The sequence below is a fragment of the Lepidochelys kempii genome, chromosome 5, assembly GCF_965140285.1.
Source record: "Lepidochelys kempii isolate rLepKem1 chromosome 5, rLepKem1.hap1, whole genome shotgun sequence".
NCBI classification, from domain to species: domain Eukaryota; kingdom Metazoa; phylum Chordata; order Testudines; family Cheloniidae; genus Lepidochelys; species Lepidochelys kempii.
Window position 1 is genome coordinate 23,908,832 of NC_136384.1, and position 13,196 is coordinate 23,922,027.

General features: G+C 41.0%; 1 protein-coding gene and 1 long non-coding RNA gene across 4 annotated transcripts in view; one reads left to right on the top strand and one right to left on the bottom strand.

Moving 5' to 3' along the window:
- Positions 1–13,196, top strand: part of LOC140911185 (uncharacterized) — a 466,381-nt gene that overhangs the window by 365,407 nt on the left and 87,778 nt on the right. The window lies entirely within an intron of this gene.
- NPR3 (natriuretic peptide receptor 3) overlaps positions 561–13,196 on the bottom strand; it is a 59,571-nt gene continuing 46,935 nt past the window's right edge. For 2 of the 3 annotated variants that reach the window (XM_073343685.2, XM_073343683.2), the window contains 3 exons: positions 11,920–12,055; positions 10,031–10,118; positions 561–6,976 (listed from right to left, as the gene is read on the bottom strand). In XM_073343685.2, coding sequence (XP_073199786.1) covers positions 6,865–6,976; positions 10,031–10,118; positions 11,920–12,055 — 336 coding nt within the window. In that variant the 3' untranslated portion in view covers positions 561–6,864. The remainder of the gene's footprint in view (positions 6,977–10,030; positions 10,119–11,919; positions 12,056–13,196) is intronic. The other variant, XM_073343684.2, reaches the window with a different exon arrangement.

Consider the following 13,196-nt stretch of genomic DNA (forward strand, 5'->3'; position numbering starts at 1 on the left):
CCTTGGTAACTCTGTTGGCTGTTACATATCTAAACCTTCTCTCCTGCGAATTATCAAGGTCTTTTATTTTGATGTGAACATGCATTAGATATTGACTCCTCATATTTGTTTTCAAGTTGTTTTAAGTTATCAAAGTTTGGTATGGTTTCAAGAACTGGCCTCAAATTTGGATTGCACCCTAACATTGATGCAACATACAAATGTATATTTATAAGAAGGCTGTAGACCAGGAGTGACAGGATGTCCTGATGACTGTATTTTAAAATCCCAGAAATGGGTCAGAGTGATACAGTCGCTAATGTAAGAGATTTGATACTATCCTGCAGTCCATTCTTGGGAAAAATTCTTCAATGCAAGTTTTGCCTGACTGCAAGAATTTGCACATAGAGGTTTAATAGCCAGTTGATTTAAATAAGCATGTCTCTATTTTATATCTCATTGGAGAAGCCAAGAAAATGTATCAAACATTTTAAATTTATTTTATTAATCAAAGCCTTTTTTTGATTTTGAAACAATTGTGGTATCTTTCTTCTGAAACAATTAAAATGATGGCCAGTGTAATCAATTATTGGATTTATTTAATACTTCACCTTTGATAAGCCCTAGTCATTATTAAAATCAGGGTTTCATTAGATGTGTTAAAAGCAAAACCAGAAGAATTGTTTTATTATTAACACACTGTACTCTGATGGCTCCACACATTAGAGACCAACAATAAAATCAACAGGTGATGAGAACAGAGCAGGAAAATGTACACTATCAGATTTCTATTTCTTTAATGGGAACATTTTGTTATAATCTGGATATGTGACATTCTTGCCTCCTTGACATGTTTACAAGAAAATGTACACAATTAAAATCAGTGGGCACTGATGAATGTAGACATTTTAGATGACCAACTTGTAAAAGAAAGAAATACATTACACAAATAAAACAGAGGTTATATCCACAGTCATGAATACACATTCTTTACCCCAAAACAACAATAAATAAAATCACATTATATGCATATAGTTCTACTTACATCAGTACAATATACTGTGCAGCTTTTCATTCATTTTCTACTAGACTGATACAACATTTCTGTGTTGTCCAGTATTTTTACATTGATAATGAATAGTATCACCCCAAAAAAGGGGACAAAGTTAACTTCCACAGTCTCTATCCTGAGTCCTCTTGGTTTCGTCATAATTACATACTAGGCACAAGGAACAAAGCAAATCCATCCCATCACCTTCCTCTCAGCTTTCTGCCCCAATGCATGGGGCTCCCTATATTTTTAGACATGCTCAATAAACAAACACCCTTATTAAGTAAGCACTTCGTTTTAGAGGTGAAAATTCATCACTGGGAAGAGGATCAGTCTGAGTCCTATGTGCCACTTAAATTCAATTTAAGCCTTAAATGGGATTTAATTGGTGAATAGGCCTTAGGCTGGTCCTCTGAGCTTAAGTATAAAATAATATAGACCGCATCCTGTGCAGAAAGCAAGAGCTTGATCCTGCTCTCGTTAAAGTCAGTAGCACATTAAAGGGCGTACAATCAGTCCCTGAGTTTCTCTCTCCTTTCTCCCTCAACTCAACTGCGCAAGTATTCATTCTCTATTCCCAAAAGACCTTTCCACCCCTTAAATTCTTTGCTACAATAAAAGCCATTAAACAGTCAACACTTGCCAGTCATAACCCCACAGTTGCCCCAGATATGTACTAAATACAAAGAAAAGCTTTAATGATCTTGTATACCACTGTGTGGTAACTGTTACATTCGCTTTTTTAATGGTGCCTCCTACACTATAAGGAGAAACACCCGAGCATGTGGTTCATAGGGGATAAAGTGTCAAAGAAATGAACCAGATCCTCAGCTGGTATATATCCGTGCAACTCTACTGAAGTCAATGTAGCTGTGCCAATAAATGTCAGCTGATGCTCTGGCCTAATATTTGTAAAACCCGTGGTCACAGACTTTGGTGTGAGAATTGTGAAGTTATTCCTTGTGCATATCAGCTTAGATTAAGAAATTAACAATTAAAACAAGATTTTAAAATCCCCTATTAGGTACATTTCTTCTGCTTGCTCAAGTGTCTGGTAGGAACATTCACACAACAGAAACACCAAGCAACAGTTTACAGAGAGTCAGGATTTTTAACCTTCTGATGTTTCAGCACCTAATGAATCCATGAAAGATATCTGATGTGCTGTAGCTTAACATATAAACTTTAACAGTGTCATATTCTTCAGAGTATTTTGCCATGGATGCAGAATATTAACATTAGTGGTTAATGAGAAATTTTGAATGAACTCTAGTCTAGCACCTTTTAAGTCATTTTTGTAGGGTCTAAATGTGGTGTACGCCAGTCAGAGGCATTTTGAAATGTGCATTCTGGAAGAAGCAATTCTAGATTAAAAAAAAAAATCTACGCAGTTATTTCATAATTAAGCACTAATCCAAGAAAGTCTCCAAGTCATGGCAGTATTATTTTCCTGATGAGAAGCCAGCAATATCCTTGTAAAACACCAAAGCCTCCCCTTTAACCCAGATGGGTAAAATATAAAGGGATGGTCTCCATTTTACATACATGCTAGATTTAAGACTGAATTAAGGCCAAAAAGAAGTGCATATGTTTCTTGTGATTCCCAAGAGGAGAGAACACCATCATAGCCCATTGCACTACTTGTTAACCCCTTCAGGTGGTCCGCTTTCACTGGCAACATTTCTATTGACTTCAACAGAAATTTGTTCTGCATGTGGTCTACAGGATCATTCTCATTCTGTATTCGAAGATGTCTGAAAATAAGACCACACACCATTTAAACTCCTTTCTGCCTAATATTTCTATGAACAGAGATGTGCACAGTGCAAATACTTCAACTTTCTCATGCGAAATGTGTCATTTAAACAAAAGCTCCTGTACTCATAAACTCTGCTTGCAGATATTCAGACAGCCAATGGGTGTTAGGCATATATCTGAAGACAGAGCTTTCCCCAACATCAACTACTACCAAAAAAAAAAAAAATTATGTACGAGTCCTCTATTAACTATATCACTTTAACACTTACGGATGTGTTTAACTTTGTAGTTTGTGTGCCAAAGTGTTGGGCTCATTTGTGACCTTTATATGTTGATTTGTTATGTAAATGTGTGTGAAATATGGATAGCCACAAACATAGGTTTTGGTTAAACAAGCTTCTGTGAAACCCACATTTTACAATACATTTTATTTACTTTTATAGCCCCTTAGAGCCAAAGAATTCTTTAAAAACTTCTTTGAAAATCAGTGTGTTTTGTCTGAACTTAAACATTCCCCTGCAGTATTAGAAGCCTAAGCACTGAGCTACTACAGGAGAATCAGAGAGGGAGACTGACTAGTCTGTATTTCTTGTCCTAATTAAGGAACATGTAAAAAGTAAACAAACGCCAATGGTAAAAAGTAAATTCATGTTAAAAAACTGTTCAATTTTAATAATCTAAGGTGTTATTACTAACACAGGACAGAGATTTTAAAGAATAGCTAAACAGGCTCCATGCATTCCTCCAACAGCAGTCTGCTATGCTCCCCACGTTATGGTGCCTCCTCTGGAAGTGAATGAAGTGCGTTGTGGTGCTTTAAGCTGTGGCCTGTCTCCACAGGAGCCCCAGCTGGTGAGACTTCCTGGGCAATGCTATCGAGGGTTATGATTAAAAGCATGCCGATAATCCAGGGCCGCATCATTTTTTTTCAGCCTCACAGTGACTCTCTAATGCCCCTTTTCTCCTCAATTCCATTTAGCTGAAACAAGCTCATGTGATCAAAAATTGTCCTGTTCATTATCCCAGATCCTCTATTTTGATTTAACTGTGCTTGGCACAGGACCAGGTGATGAGGACAAACGCAACTTGAGCCCACCTTTGTGTTCCTGATCTGTAGGGAAGCTCGGGGGGCCAGACCAGCCTCCCGTGTAAGTCACAGCAAACAAAATTTTTGTTTTGTGAAAAACTGTATTTTAAAATGTCCTTGGTTTACAACAAAAACATTTTGGTTTTTATTTTTTGCTTTTTTCCTTCCCTCCTTTTTCTTTCCCTTTTTTCAGTAGCAAAACAGAAAAAGAGAGAAAAGGAGGAAAAAAAAAACAAATTTGAATATTTCCCAAAGTGAAAAATAAATCAAAATGATTTTGAAACCAGTAAAATTTTTCCCTAACGTTTTAGTTGAAACAGATTTTGAAAATATTTTAGAAATTTTCCAAAAAATTGATCAACTTTTTTCAGCCAGCTCTACAGCAATGTGAATTCTGCTCTAACCTATGCCAGACGCAGTAGTTCATGGCTTGAGGGGGGCCACTCTAGTGGCCAAAATTCACTGGGCTGTAGTGGTGCATTGGCCACATCACTTTTTCAGCAGACACACACGCTGCAGACCTGGACTGGGAAATGGATGATGTTAGAGCCTCTATCCTTACTCTGTGCTACCCAGTGAGAGGGAATCTTTAAGGTCTCAAATCCACCCAGTTTTCAGCTGCTTTGATCTGCTCTGGAGCAGCTCCAAGAATGGGCCCCTGCCTCGATGCCTGAGAAATCAGACAGAACTTCACAAATGCAGACAGTAAACCGTATGCCCAGATACAACATGTTTTAGAAAAAAGTAGTATGATGAAACACACCAGCAAAATCTGTCCACTCACTGAAAAAACCAGAAAGCTGTAATAAAACAAATAGGGCCAAACTCTGCTCTCAGTTTACTGTAAGCTATTTCGGTGCACTTTCTCTGGATTTACACTAGTGTAAATGATGGCAGAATCTGGCCCTTAGAGCAGTGGTCCCCAAAATTTTCCTCTCGCGCCCTCCCTGTTACCAGTAATAGAATGTGTCTGAGCCCGCCCCAGGAGCGGAGCTGCGGCCGGGCTGGGGGCCGCAGCTGGGGCCAGGAGCGGGGTCCAGCGGCTGAGAATGGGGGCAGGAGCAAAGCTACGGCCGGGGCCAAGAGCGGAGCTGGGGCGTCAGCTGTTGCCAGGAGCTGGGGCTGGAGTGGAGCTGGATGGAGCTCCCTCCCTGCCCCCTGGTAGGAGCTGGCCTGGGCCCTGCTGTGCCACCCCCAGATGTTCCTTCACACCCCCTCCCTGGGGGGGGGCATGCCCCACAGTTTGGGGACCACTGTCTTGGGGACTAGTTTTCTTAATATGAAAAATTGCCAGGATAAACCAAAGGATTCACAAACTCAGTAATTTTTCTCTCTCTCTGGCAATACTCTTCGAGCTGTTATTCTCCAAATCAGGCACCTCTCAATAATACCTACATTTCCTGACTAGAAAGTGTTAAGAACTTTTCTATATACAGTATAAAATAACCTGCTTTTAACAGCTAATTCACCACAGAGCCACTCCTGCGCCAACTGAAGTCCATTAATTAATGAGATAATTACCAGAGAGATCAGTGGCAACAGGATCTGGATCAAGCTCCACAGCAGCATCTTAAAGCCCCAATCCTGCAGCCGCTTTATTTTACCCATGTAAGTAGTCAGTCTCATTGACCTGAATGTGTGTAAAGTTAAGTGTCTGCAGGATTAGGCCCTAAATTTGAAATCTGAATAATTTTTGGCAATTTTACAACTAATTAATCAATTGCATTTTACTTTAGCTAATTAATTATTTGCATTCTGCACATGCCTGGGGAAGAGGGAGGAAGAAAAATCTGGTTAATATTCATAAACCAAAATAACTTTTATTTACATCAGTGACTTCCTGTGCACATTATTCACTCTTGTAAAAATATTTCTTCAAACCTTCTCACCTTGACTTTTAATCTCACCAAAGCAAAAATAGACATTTTCTAATAGAAAAATACAAGATAAAAATACCGAAAAATAAAATGCTAGCATGGAATGTCATTTTTATTTTAAAAAAACCTCTTTTGAATTACCGTTACTGTACAAACACTCCCCTATCATTAATATTTACAGAGTCTGGATCGTACCCTCCTCTCACTGAAATCAGGGGGACTTCTGCCATTGACTTCAATGGGAGCAGAAGCCGGCCCTTTAGGTACTGCACTAGCCTTTCTAAGAGGTGGTGATGGTGGAGAGAGAGAGAAGGATGATGACTCTTCTGGGATATTTTGTTATAATATAAAAGCAGATGTCAGGCTGAAGAAAAAGCCAGTCCACTCTAGGGTTCTGATTCTCCCCTTGCTTATGTCTAATACCAGTGAAACTCCACTGACTACAATGGAGCTACTCTTGACTTACACCTAGTATAAGTGAGAAGAGATGCAGTCTCTGTATTCCCTGTCTTGATTTTGATACTGTACGTGCAATGAAAGAATGACTTGAGTGTTTCCACCCTCTTTACTTTCTCAATAGTTATTTATATCTCAAGTGCCAACTCCTGAGATTAAACTCTAAGGGTCTAATCCTGCACCCACTGAGGTCCATGGCAAAGTGGCCCATTGGTTTCAATAATGCAGGAAGCCCAAAATGAAGACATTTTTATTTTAATGGCAAAGCAGCATTGAAACCACATTTTGATATCCTTGCTTGTGATGCAGCTAAGAAAGGAGGCACTAGGAGTTAAAAAGAAGGGGTCAGGAAGAAGCATAACCCAGCCCTAAGCGCAAAACTGCGTCCCTCAATAAATGTCTTAGAAAATACCCTCTCAAAACACTAAGAACGTCCTACAATGTGAAACTCTTTTTTTTTTTTTTCACGAGATGAAAGGCCATGTGGCATAATATGATTAGTAAATCATTCCTGAGTTTCTGAAAGAAATTAAGACAAAATGACTCTACTGCTTAAAGAATGAGTTCTTCAAGAGCCTCTTCTTTTACACTGATGTCTTTGGTTTTGTCCATTTCCCTAAAGTTTTTTTCAGGAAGAATGGGATTTTTTTTCTTCTTTATGCGGCAGAAAAATGAGATCTAATGGAGTCTTCACGTAACTGCCGATGCTTGCCCACATTACACTCTTCCTGTTGACTTCGTCTCTCAATAGTTATTCTGTATTTCTTTCTGCATGAAAGGAGAGGAACAGAGTAAGAAATCCTCCCTCAATAACAAGATAATAGGACTTCTCTTTCAAAGAATGCCTATAGGGGACAACTGGGTTTCTGTTGAGAAATGAGAAGTGACAGAATGTGAAACCCTGGTAAAAGATTAAAGTCATTTGCCTTGAAGCATTTTGCCCTAGCCCAAGAATTCTGTGTAAAAGTTAACAGGCATTCTCAAAGCACGCAGACGCAAACATTTTCTTCTTTGACAATTTGTGAACTAAACCATTAGGACATTTTTGTATAGTGGCATGGGAACAATACCAGATTACTCTTTTTGCATTGATCAGAGCCAAATTACTTTCTTATACCAGTCGTGGGGGCCACTTTCTGTGGGATCTGCACAATGGATCTGGCTCTTTATGCAGTCAAAACTCTTACTGAAGCCATATACTATCTAATTAACCCCTCACAACATCTACATGAGATAGATTAGTGTGTTTATGATGTCACTGGAAGTACTATCTGTGTAATTAACACTGGATCCAGCCCTAAGGATCTTAAGGAAAACTGGAAAAGAGATTTAAATGATATCTAAGAGGTATACTAAATTGCTTGTGCATCAGCCATGGTTTTCCATATATGCCCACCTTAAGCCCCTTATCAAGAGTTTCTTTATATTATTCATACATCAAAGTAAGGCACTAAACCCACTTCCTCCCATAAACCTCCAAAATGAAATTTTAGAAACTGAGTCTAATATTTTTAACATTACACCTATGAACCCACTGGGTTTCAGGGCTGATTATTCAAAAGGGCCTCAAACCAGCCCCTGTTGCACATGCAGTTTTTGCACAATATTGCTTTTGCACACAAATGACATAATGTTCACATACAAAGGAAATTTGCATTCAATTTTCATGAACAAGTGGGATTTAAGTCCAGGATTTCCAAAGTTAGGCTTCTGAAGATGCAGATAGGCACCTAACCTGCTAACACCCTTTTGAAAATGCTAACAAGTGCCTAACTCCCATTGAAATCAATGAGAGTTAGGCACCTCGCTGCTTTTGAAAATCCCAATAGGCATCTATCTGAATCTTTAGTTACCTAAATTCCTTTAAAAAACAGACTCTTACTATATAGATATTCTATTATTTCTTTGTGTATGGAAGTTGTTGAGGCACAAAACCAGCCCATTTTTGGAAATACAGCCTTTCAATTCCTTTCAAGACAATATATCAGAAGAACTATGGTTCAGATTTTTCAACAAAGTGCAGTTGTACCCTCAAAGATATGCAAGAAACTGTATGCCTAATTGTGGTAATTACACATGCAGATGACCAAACAGTTGTATAACTATATTTGCATGCACATTAGTGTAACTGCTGCATAACTATGGATGTGTACACAAATAATTTTTGTGAACACAATCCCATATGCACTTTTCTTAAAATCTAGCCCTATATGTCCAGTGAATATATGCCAGGTGTGATATCTAATTCTTGCCACTCATTCTAATGGATGAATTAAGGCCCTGATCCTCCTCCTCCCCCTAGCGTCAATGGGTGCAGAATCAGTCCCCAAATGTCAAAGTCAGAAGCACTTAGGGGCAAGTCCTCTGCTGGTGCATACTGTCAGTTTACACCACCTCCGGATCTGCCCCCTGGTGTGTGTAAAGTTTAAAAAAAAAAACCACCACCTTTACTTTCAAATTGGGAGGGTTGTAAAAGATGCAAGGATCTGGCTGCGACAATGCCCAAAGTACATTACAAAGGCACATTTGTACCATTTTTTTTTGTCTTTTTTCAAAACATAAATGGGGTCTTTAATCAATCCTGTCATTTGATAAATGGATGCTTTGTTTGAGACCCACAAGATGTACTGAACATGCACTGACGCAGGCAACAGTAAGTTTTCCTTGTGGACGTATATCATAGAATCATAGACATGTAGGACTGAAAGGGACCTGCAGAGATCTAGTCCCGTCCCCTGCACTCAAGGAAGGACAAAGTATTATAGACCATCCCTGACAGGTGTTTGTCTAACCTGCTCTTAAAAATCTCCAATAACAGAGATTCCACAATCTCCTTTGGCAATTTATTCCAGTGCTTAACTACCCTGACAGTTAAGAAGTTTTTCCTAATGTCCAACCTAAATCGCTCTTGTTGCAATTTAAGCCCATTGCTACTTGTCCTATCTTCAGAGGCTAAAGAGAACAATTTTTCACCCTCCTCCTTGTAACAAATTTTTATGTTCTTGAAAACTGTTATCCTGTCCCCCTCAGTCTTTTCTTCTCCAGACTAAACAAACCCAATTTTTTCAATCTTCCCTCATAGGTCACGTTTTCTAGACCTTTAACCATTTTTGTTGATCTTCTCTGGACTTTCTCCAATTTGTCCACATCTTTCCTGAAATGTTGCTCCCAGAGCTGGACACAATACTCCAGATGAGGCCTAAACATCGCAGAGTAGAGTGGAAGAATTACTTCTTGTGTCTTGCTTACAATACTCCTGCTAATACATCCCAGAATGATGTTTTTGCCTTTTTTGCAATAGTGTTACACTGTTGACTCATATTTAGCTTGTGATCCACTGTGACCCCCAGATTCCTTTACGCAGTACTCCTTCCTAGGCAGTCATTTCCAATTTTGTATGTGTGCAACTGATTGTTCCTTCCTACGTGGAGTACTTTGCATTTGTCCTTATTGAATTTCATCCTATTTACTCTATTTTAATCTCATCCTCCAAAACACTTGCAACCCCTCCCAGCTTGGTATCATCTGCAAACTTTATAAGTGTACTCTCTATGCCACTACTAACACAAGGAAAATTACCCACAAGCATAAGGGATTGAAGGATCAGGGCCTAACACAATAAAGCTGATTTAAGCATACAAAACAGCTATTGAGACAGTAAAAGTGAATGAACTGGCTTCAGTGGGAGTTTTGCCCCAGAGAAGTAGGCCCTTATTTTAGCACCTGTCTGTCTCCTCTCCTCATGCCAGAGAAAGGCTTGCAAGGTGTGGAGAGGTTTGGGCTCTGTAGGTAGCTAAGGGACTTTTAGTAACTGGGACTAACCTGAAAAAGTAGAAAGCCATTAGTAATCCTGCTCCAAGTAAGGCGCCCACTACGATCCCTGTAACTGCTGACTCTCCTAGGCCACCTGCTTGAAAAAGCAAACAGAAATAAATGATCAGCATTGCTACCCAGAACTGTTCATGTTCACATTCTGGAAAATATGTATTAAAGAAATGACCAATGCAAAAAAATAACTAGAGCTGTTCAAAACCCAGTTCAGAAGGGGCTTGCGGGGAACACCTCTCATTTGGTTCAAACTTATGTGACTTTATTTTCCTCACTGCTTTACTGTGAGTGTTGGGGGTCAACCTTCCCACCACCACCAAATCAAAGGAACACCCAGTCACAGTTGTTATAAAGGTGTGATATAGAGAAATGCTGGTAAGAGATGGCCGTGTATGGTCTACCCCACACGACAGGGGCTAGGATTACAATAGATCACATGTCAGGGGGCAGGGTCTAATGACTGCAGCAGCTACTATGACAGAAACGACCGAGTTTCACCTGGGTTAGCATCAAAATCGTACACCAGCCCAGATTAACTCAAGGATGGGCTCGTCTTCGCTCAGTAGCCTCATAGGCCTCAACAAACCTTTTGATGACCCTGGGCTGAGTTTCAAGTTAAATTCATGTGATGTTAGTTCTGTGCTGAAAGTTTTGCACATGAAGTTACAGTCAACGAATGACTATGTGAACATAATCATAAATCAACAGTCAGCTGAACGGTGAAAACATAGCACTTTGCCACAGAGTTGAGTAGGGGGCAGAGCAGAGATGTAATGACCCAGAGGGAGCTCAGGGAAGAAAGCCCCTCTAAGGAGCAAAAAAGGAACATTCTAGCTGCATCAGTCTTTAGCATGGCATAGCCTGCTTCTCTTGCCATACCTGGCCCACTCCATGGGCTGGTACTGAGGGAGGGGGAAGCGAAGGACCTGCCTCCTCTTCACTCTTCCTTGACCCTTTGAAGGGCGTTGCTGCTCCCCACCCCTGGGACTCATGGAGATAATAAAGGGTCTCAAATGCACTGTCTCCCTCTGCGCTAGTCGGGGACAGACCGGGCCAGAATGAATGTATACAGTAAAGTATGGAGTACAGCTAGTGTTTTAAATCTGAATGGAAAAGAGGGAAATAATACTGTCAAGCTGGGGGTATCTCCTGGCTCCAGAGCTAGCAATACATTTCCTGCAAAACCCTCCTTATAAAAGGGGAGCTAAGACCATCCTTTTGAGGGAAATGTCCACAGCAGAGGGAAACTTGCCACAGAAATATTGCAAGTATCTTTTTCCAGTCACCGTTCCTCATTATCCCCTCTGTGAGGCATGGTCTGTGAACACAGGGAACTGGAAAGAGATGGGGCTGCTCAGGTTGAGAATCCCTGGAGGGCACCATCCCTAACCCTGTGGAGAGTTAATGCTGTTCTGATCAGCATATGTCAAAGGGGTATGATTACGCCTTGTCTCGGGGGACAAGCTTGTATATTCCAGCTACTCACTATGTTTGCTCCCTTCTGGCCTGCGGAGAGCTACCCGTTTATTTTCCTGGAAGGGGACTTCCATGGGCTTAGGGCCAACCCGGAGGTCTCTGTAGCATAATGGCCATGCACCAGCTTAATGATGGGAGTCTGACAAGAAGTTGCATATCTGCTTGAGCTTTTTGTTCCCAGTAGCAGCATGCAATGTCTGGGAATAAAGATATGTCCCGGCCATGAAAAACAGAACTGTTTCAATACAGCACAGCTGTCAAGGTCCTGTTGGCATTTTCAGACCCAGCAACCTTGACAGTGTTCCATTAAGGAACGTGAGTGTAAACAAGGGGATGCTGTATTACAGCATGGGCTGCTTCCTCTCTCTCTTACAGCTTGGAAGGAAACATTAAGTCACTAAACTTACATGATTTACAAGGCGTATTGTTCGTGTGCTCTAAAACTCTGTTTTCATCTATTCTCAGTTTGCCAGGACCCCAAGGATACTTCACGTTTGATCGAATTTCAAAACGCCCTTGCTTTCCATAGTAGTCCCCAATCACCTGTGTAAAAACAAGAAATGACCACACTTTTCTAATGAATTTAGTCCCAGAGAAAAGAAACAAACTGGAGAGCTGCATGTGCTTGGAGCCTTCTGGCAGGTCCTGAATAGCCACAGGACTTGAATGAGTTGTCCTGTCAGAATCCCATTGATGAGATCATTAATTAGCAGCATTTACGGCAATGGACAAAATTCCATATCCTGCTCCACTTTAGTCACTGAAATCAATTTTACCAGCTTTCTGCCCCAAATAATAAATGGCCAGGGTTCAGAGAAAATTTGGAGCCAGCTTGTTTAAAACTTTGTGATGGTTCTTGAAATGGTTCCTGTGACGTACCAAGGCTTTTGTGACCCACTGCTGGAGGCTCCACAATCCTACTACACCTCGCCCCAGGAAAGGAGCAGCAAAAGTGGGCCCTCCAGACCTGCCTAGAGCAGCTGCAGAGATGCAGCCAATCAGAGCCCAGAAGGCTTAGATAAAAAGGAGCTGAGGGCTTTAGCAGGTCAGTTCCTAGGACCAAGGAATGAGGAATGGTGCTCCTCTCTGGACAAAGGAGCTTGAGGGACAACCAGAGTTTGGTTCTAACTACAATAGTTTAAGCAGGGAGAGATAGGAACTGAGAACTTTAACCCTAAGATAAGGGGGTGAAGATAAAGGGGCGAGGTGAGAAGAGATCTAGGGAAACAGCAACAATGAACTGAAGTGAGCAGTATGTGGCTGCTGTGTGTGTGGCTGCTGCTCGGCTGGAAAACGGAGTAGTAGGCAGGCCCAGGCTCCCCTACCAGCCACTGGCAAAGTGATGTAAACCTGAGAAGGGGACAAGGCTTGTTTGGGAACCTCAGCCAAGGGCTGAATTTAAAGGACCCAGAGCCAGGACTGAACTCCCTAGTAAGGACTCTTGCTACCCCAGAAGGGGTTCATTTTGACTGTGACCAGGCTGGAGGACTGAGCCACTGGAGGGCTAACAAGTAAGGTCAACAACCTAGAAAGGGTGCCAGGAATCAGAAAGACCTGCAGTATCTCATGCAGCAGCAGGTGCTGCAGAGGTGTTACGGACCTAAACCAAAACCCTTTAATCTGATCTCCCACAAACTTTCTTGCATGGAGACCATCTCTACCAAGTTCATGGACCTCAGTAAAC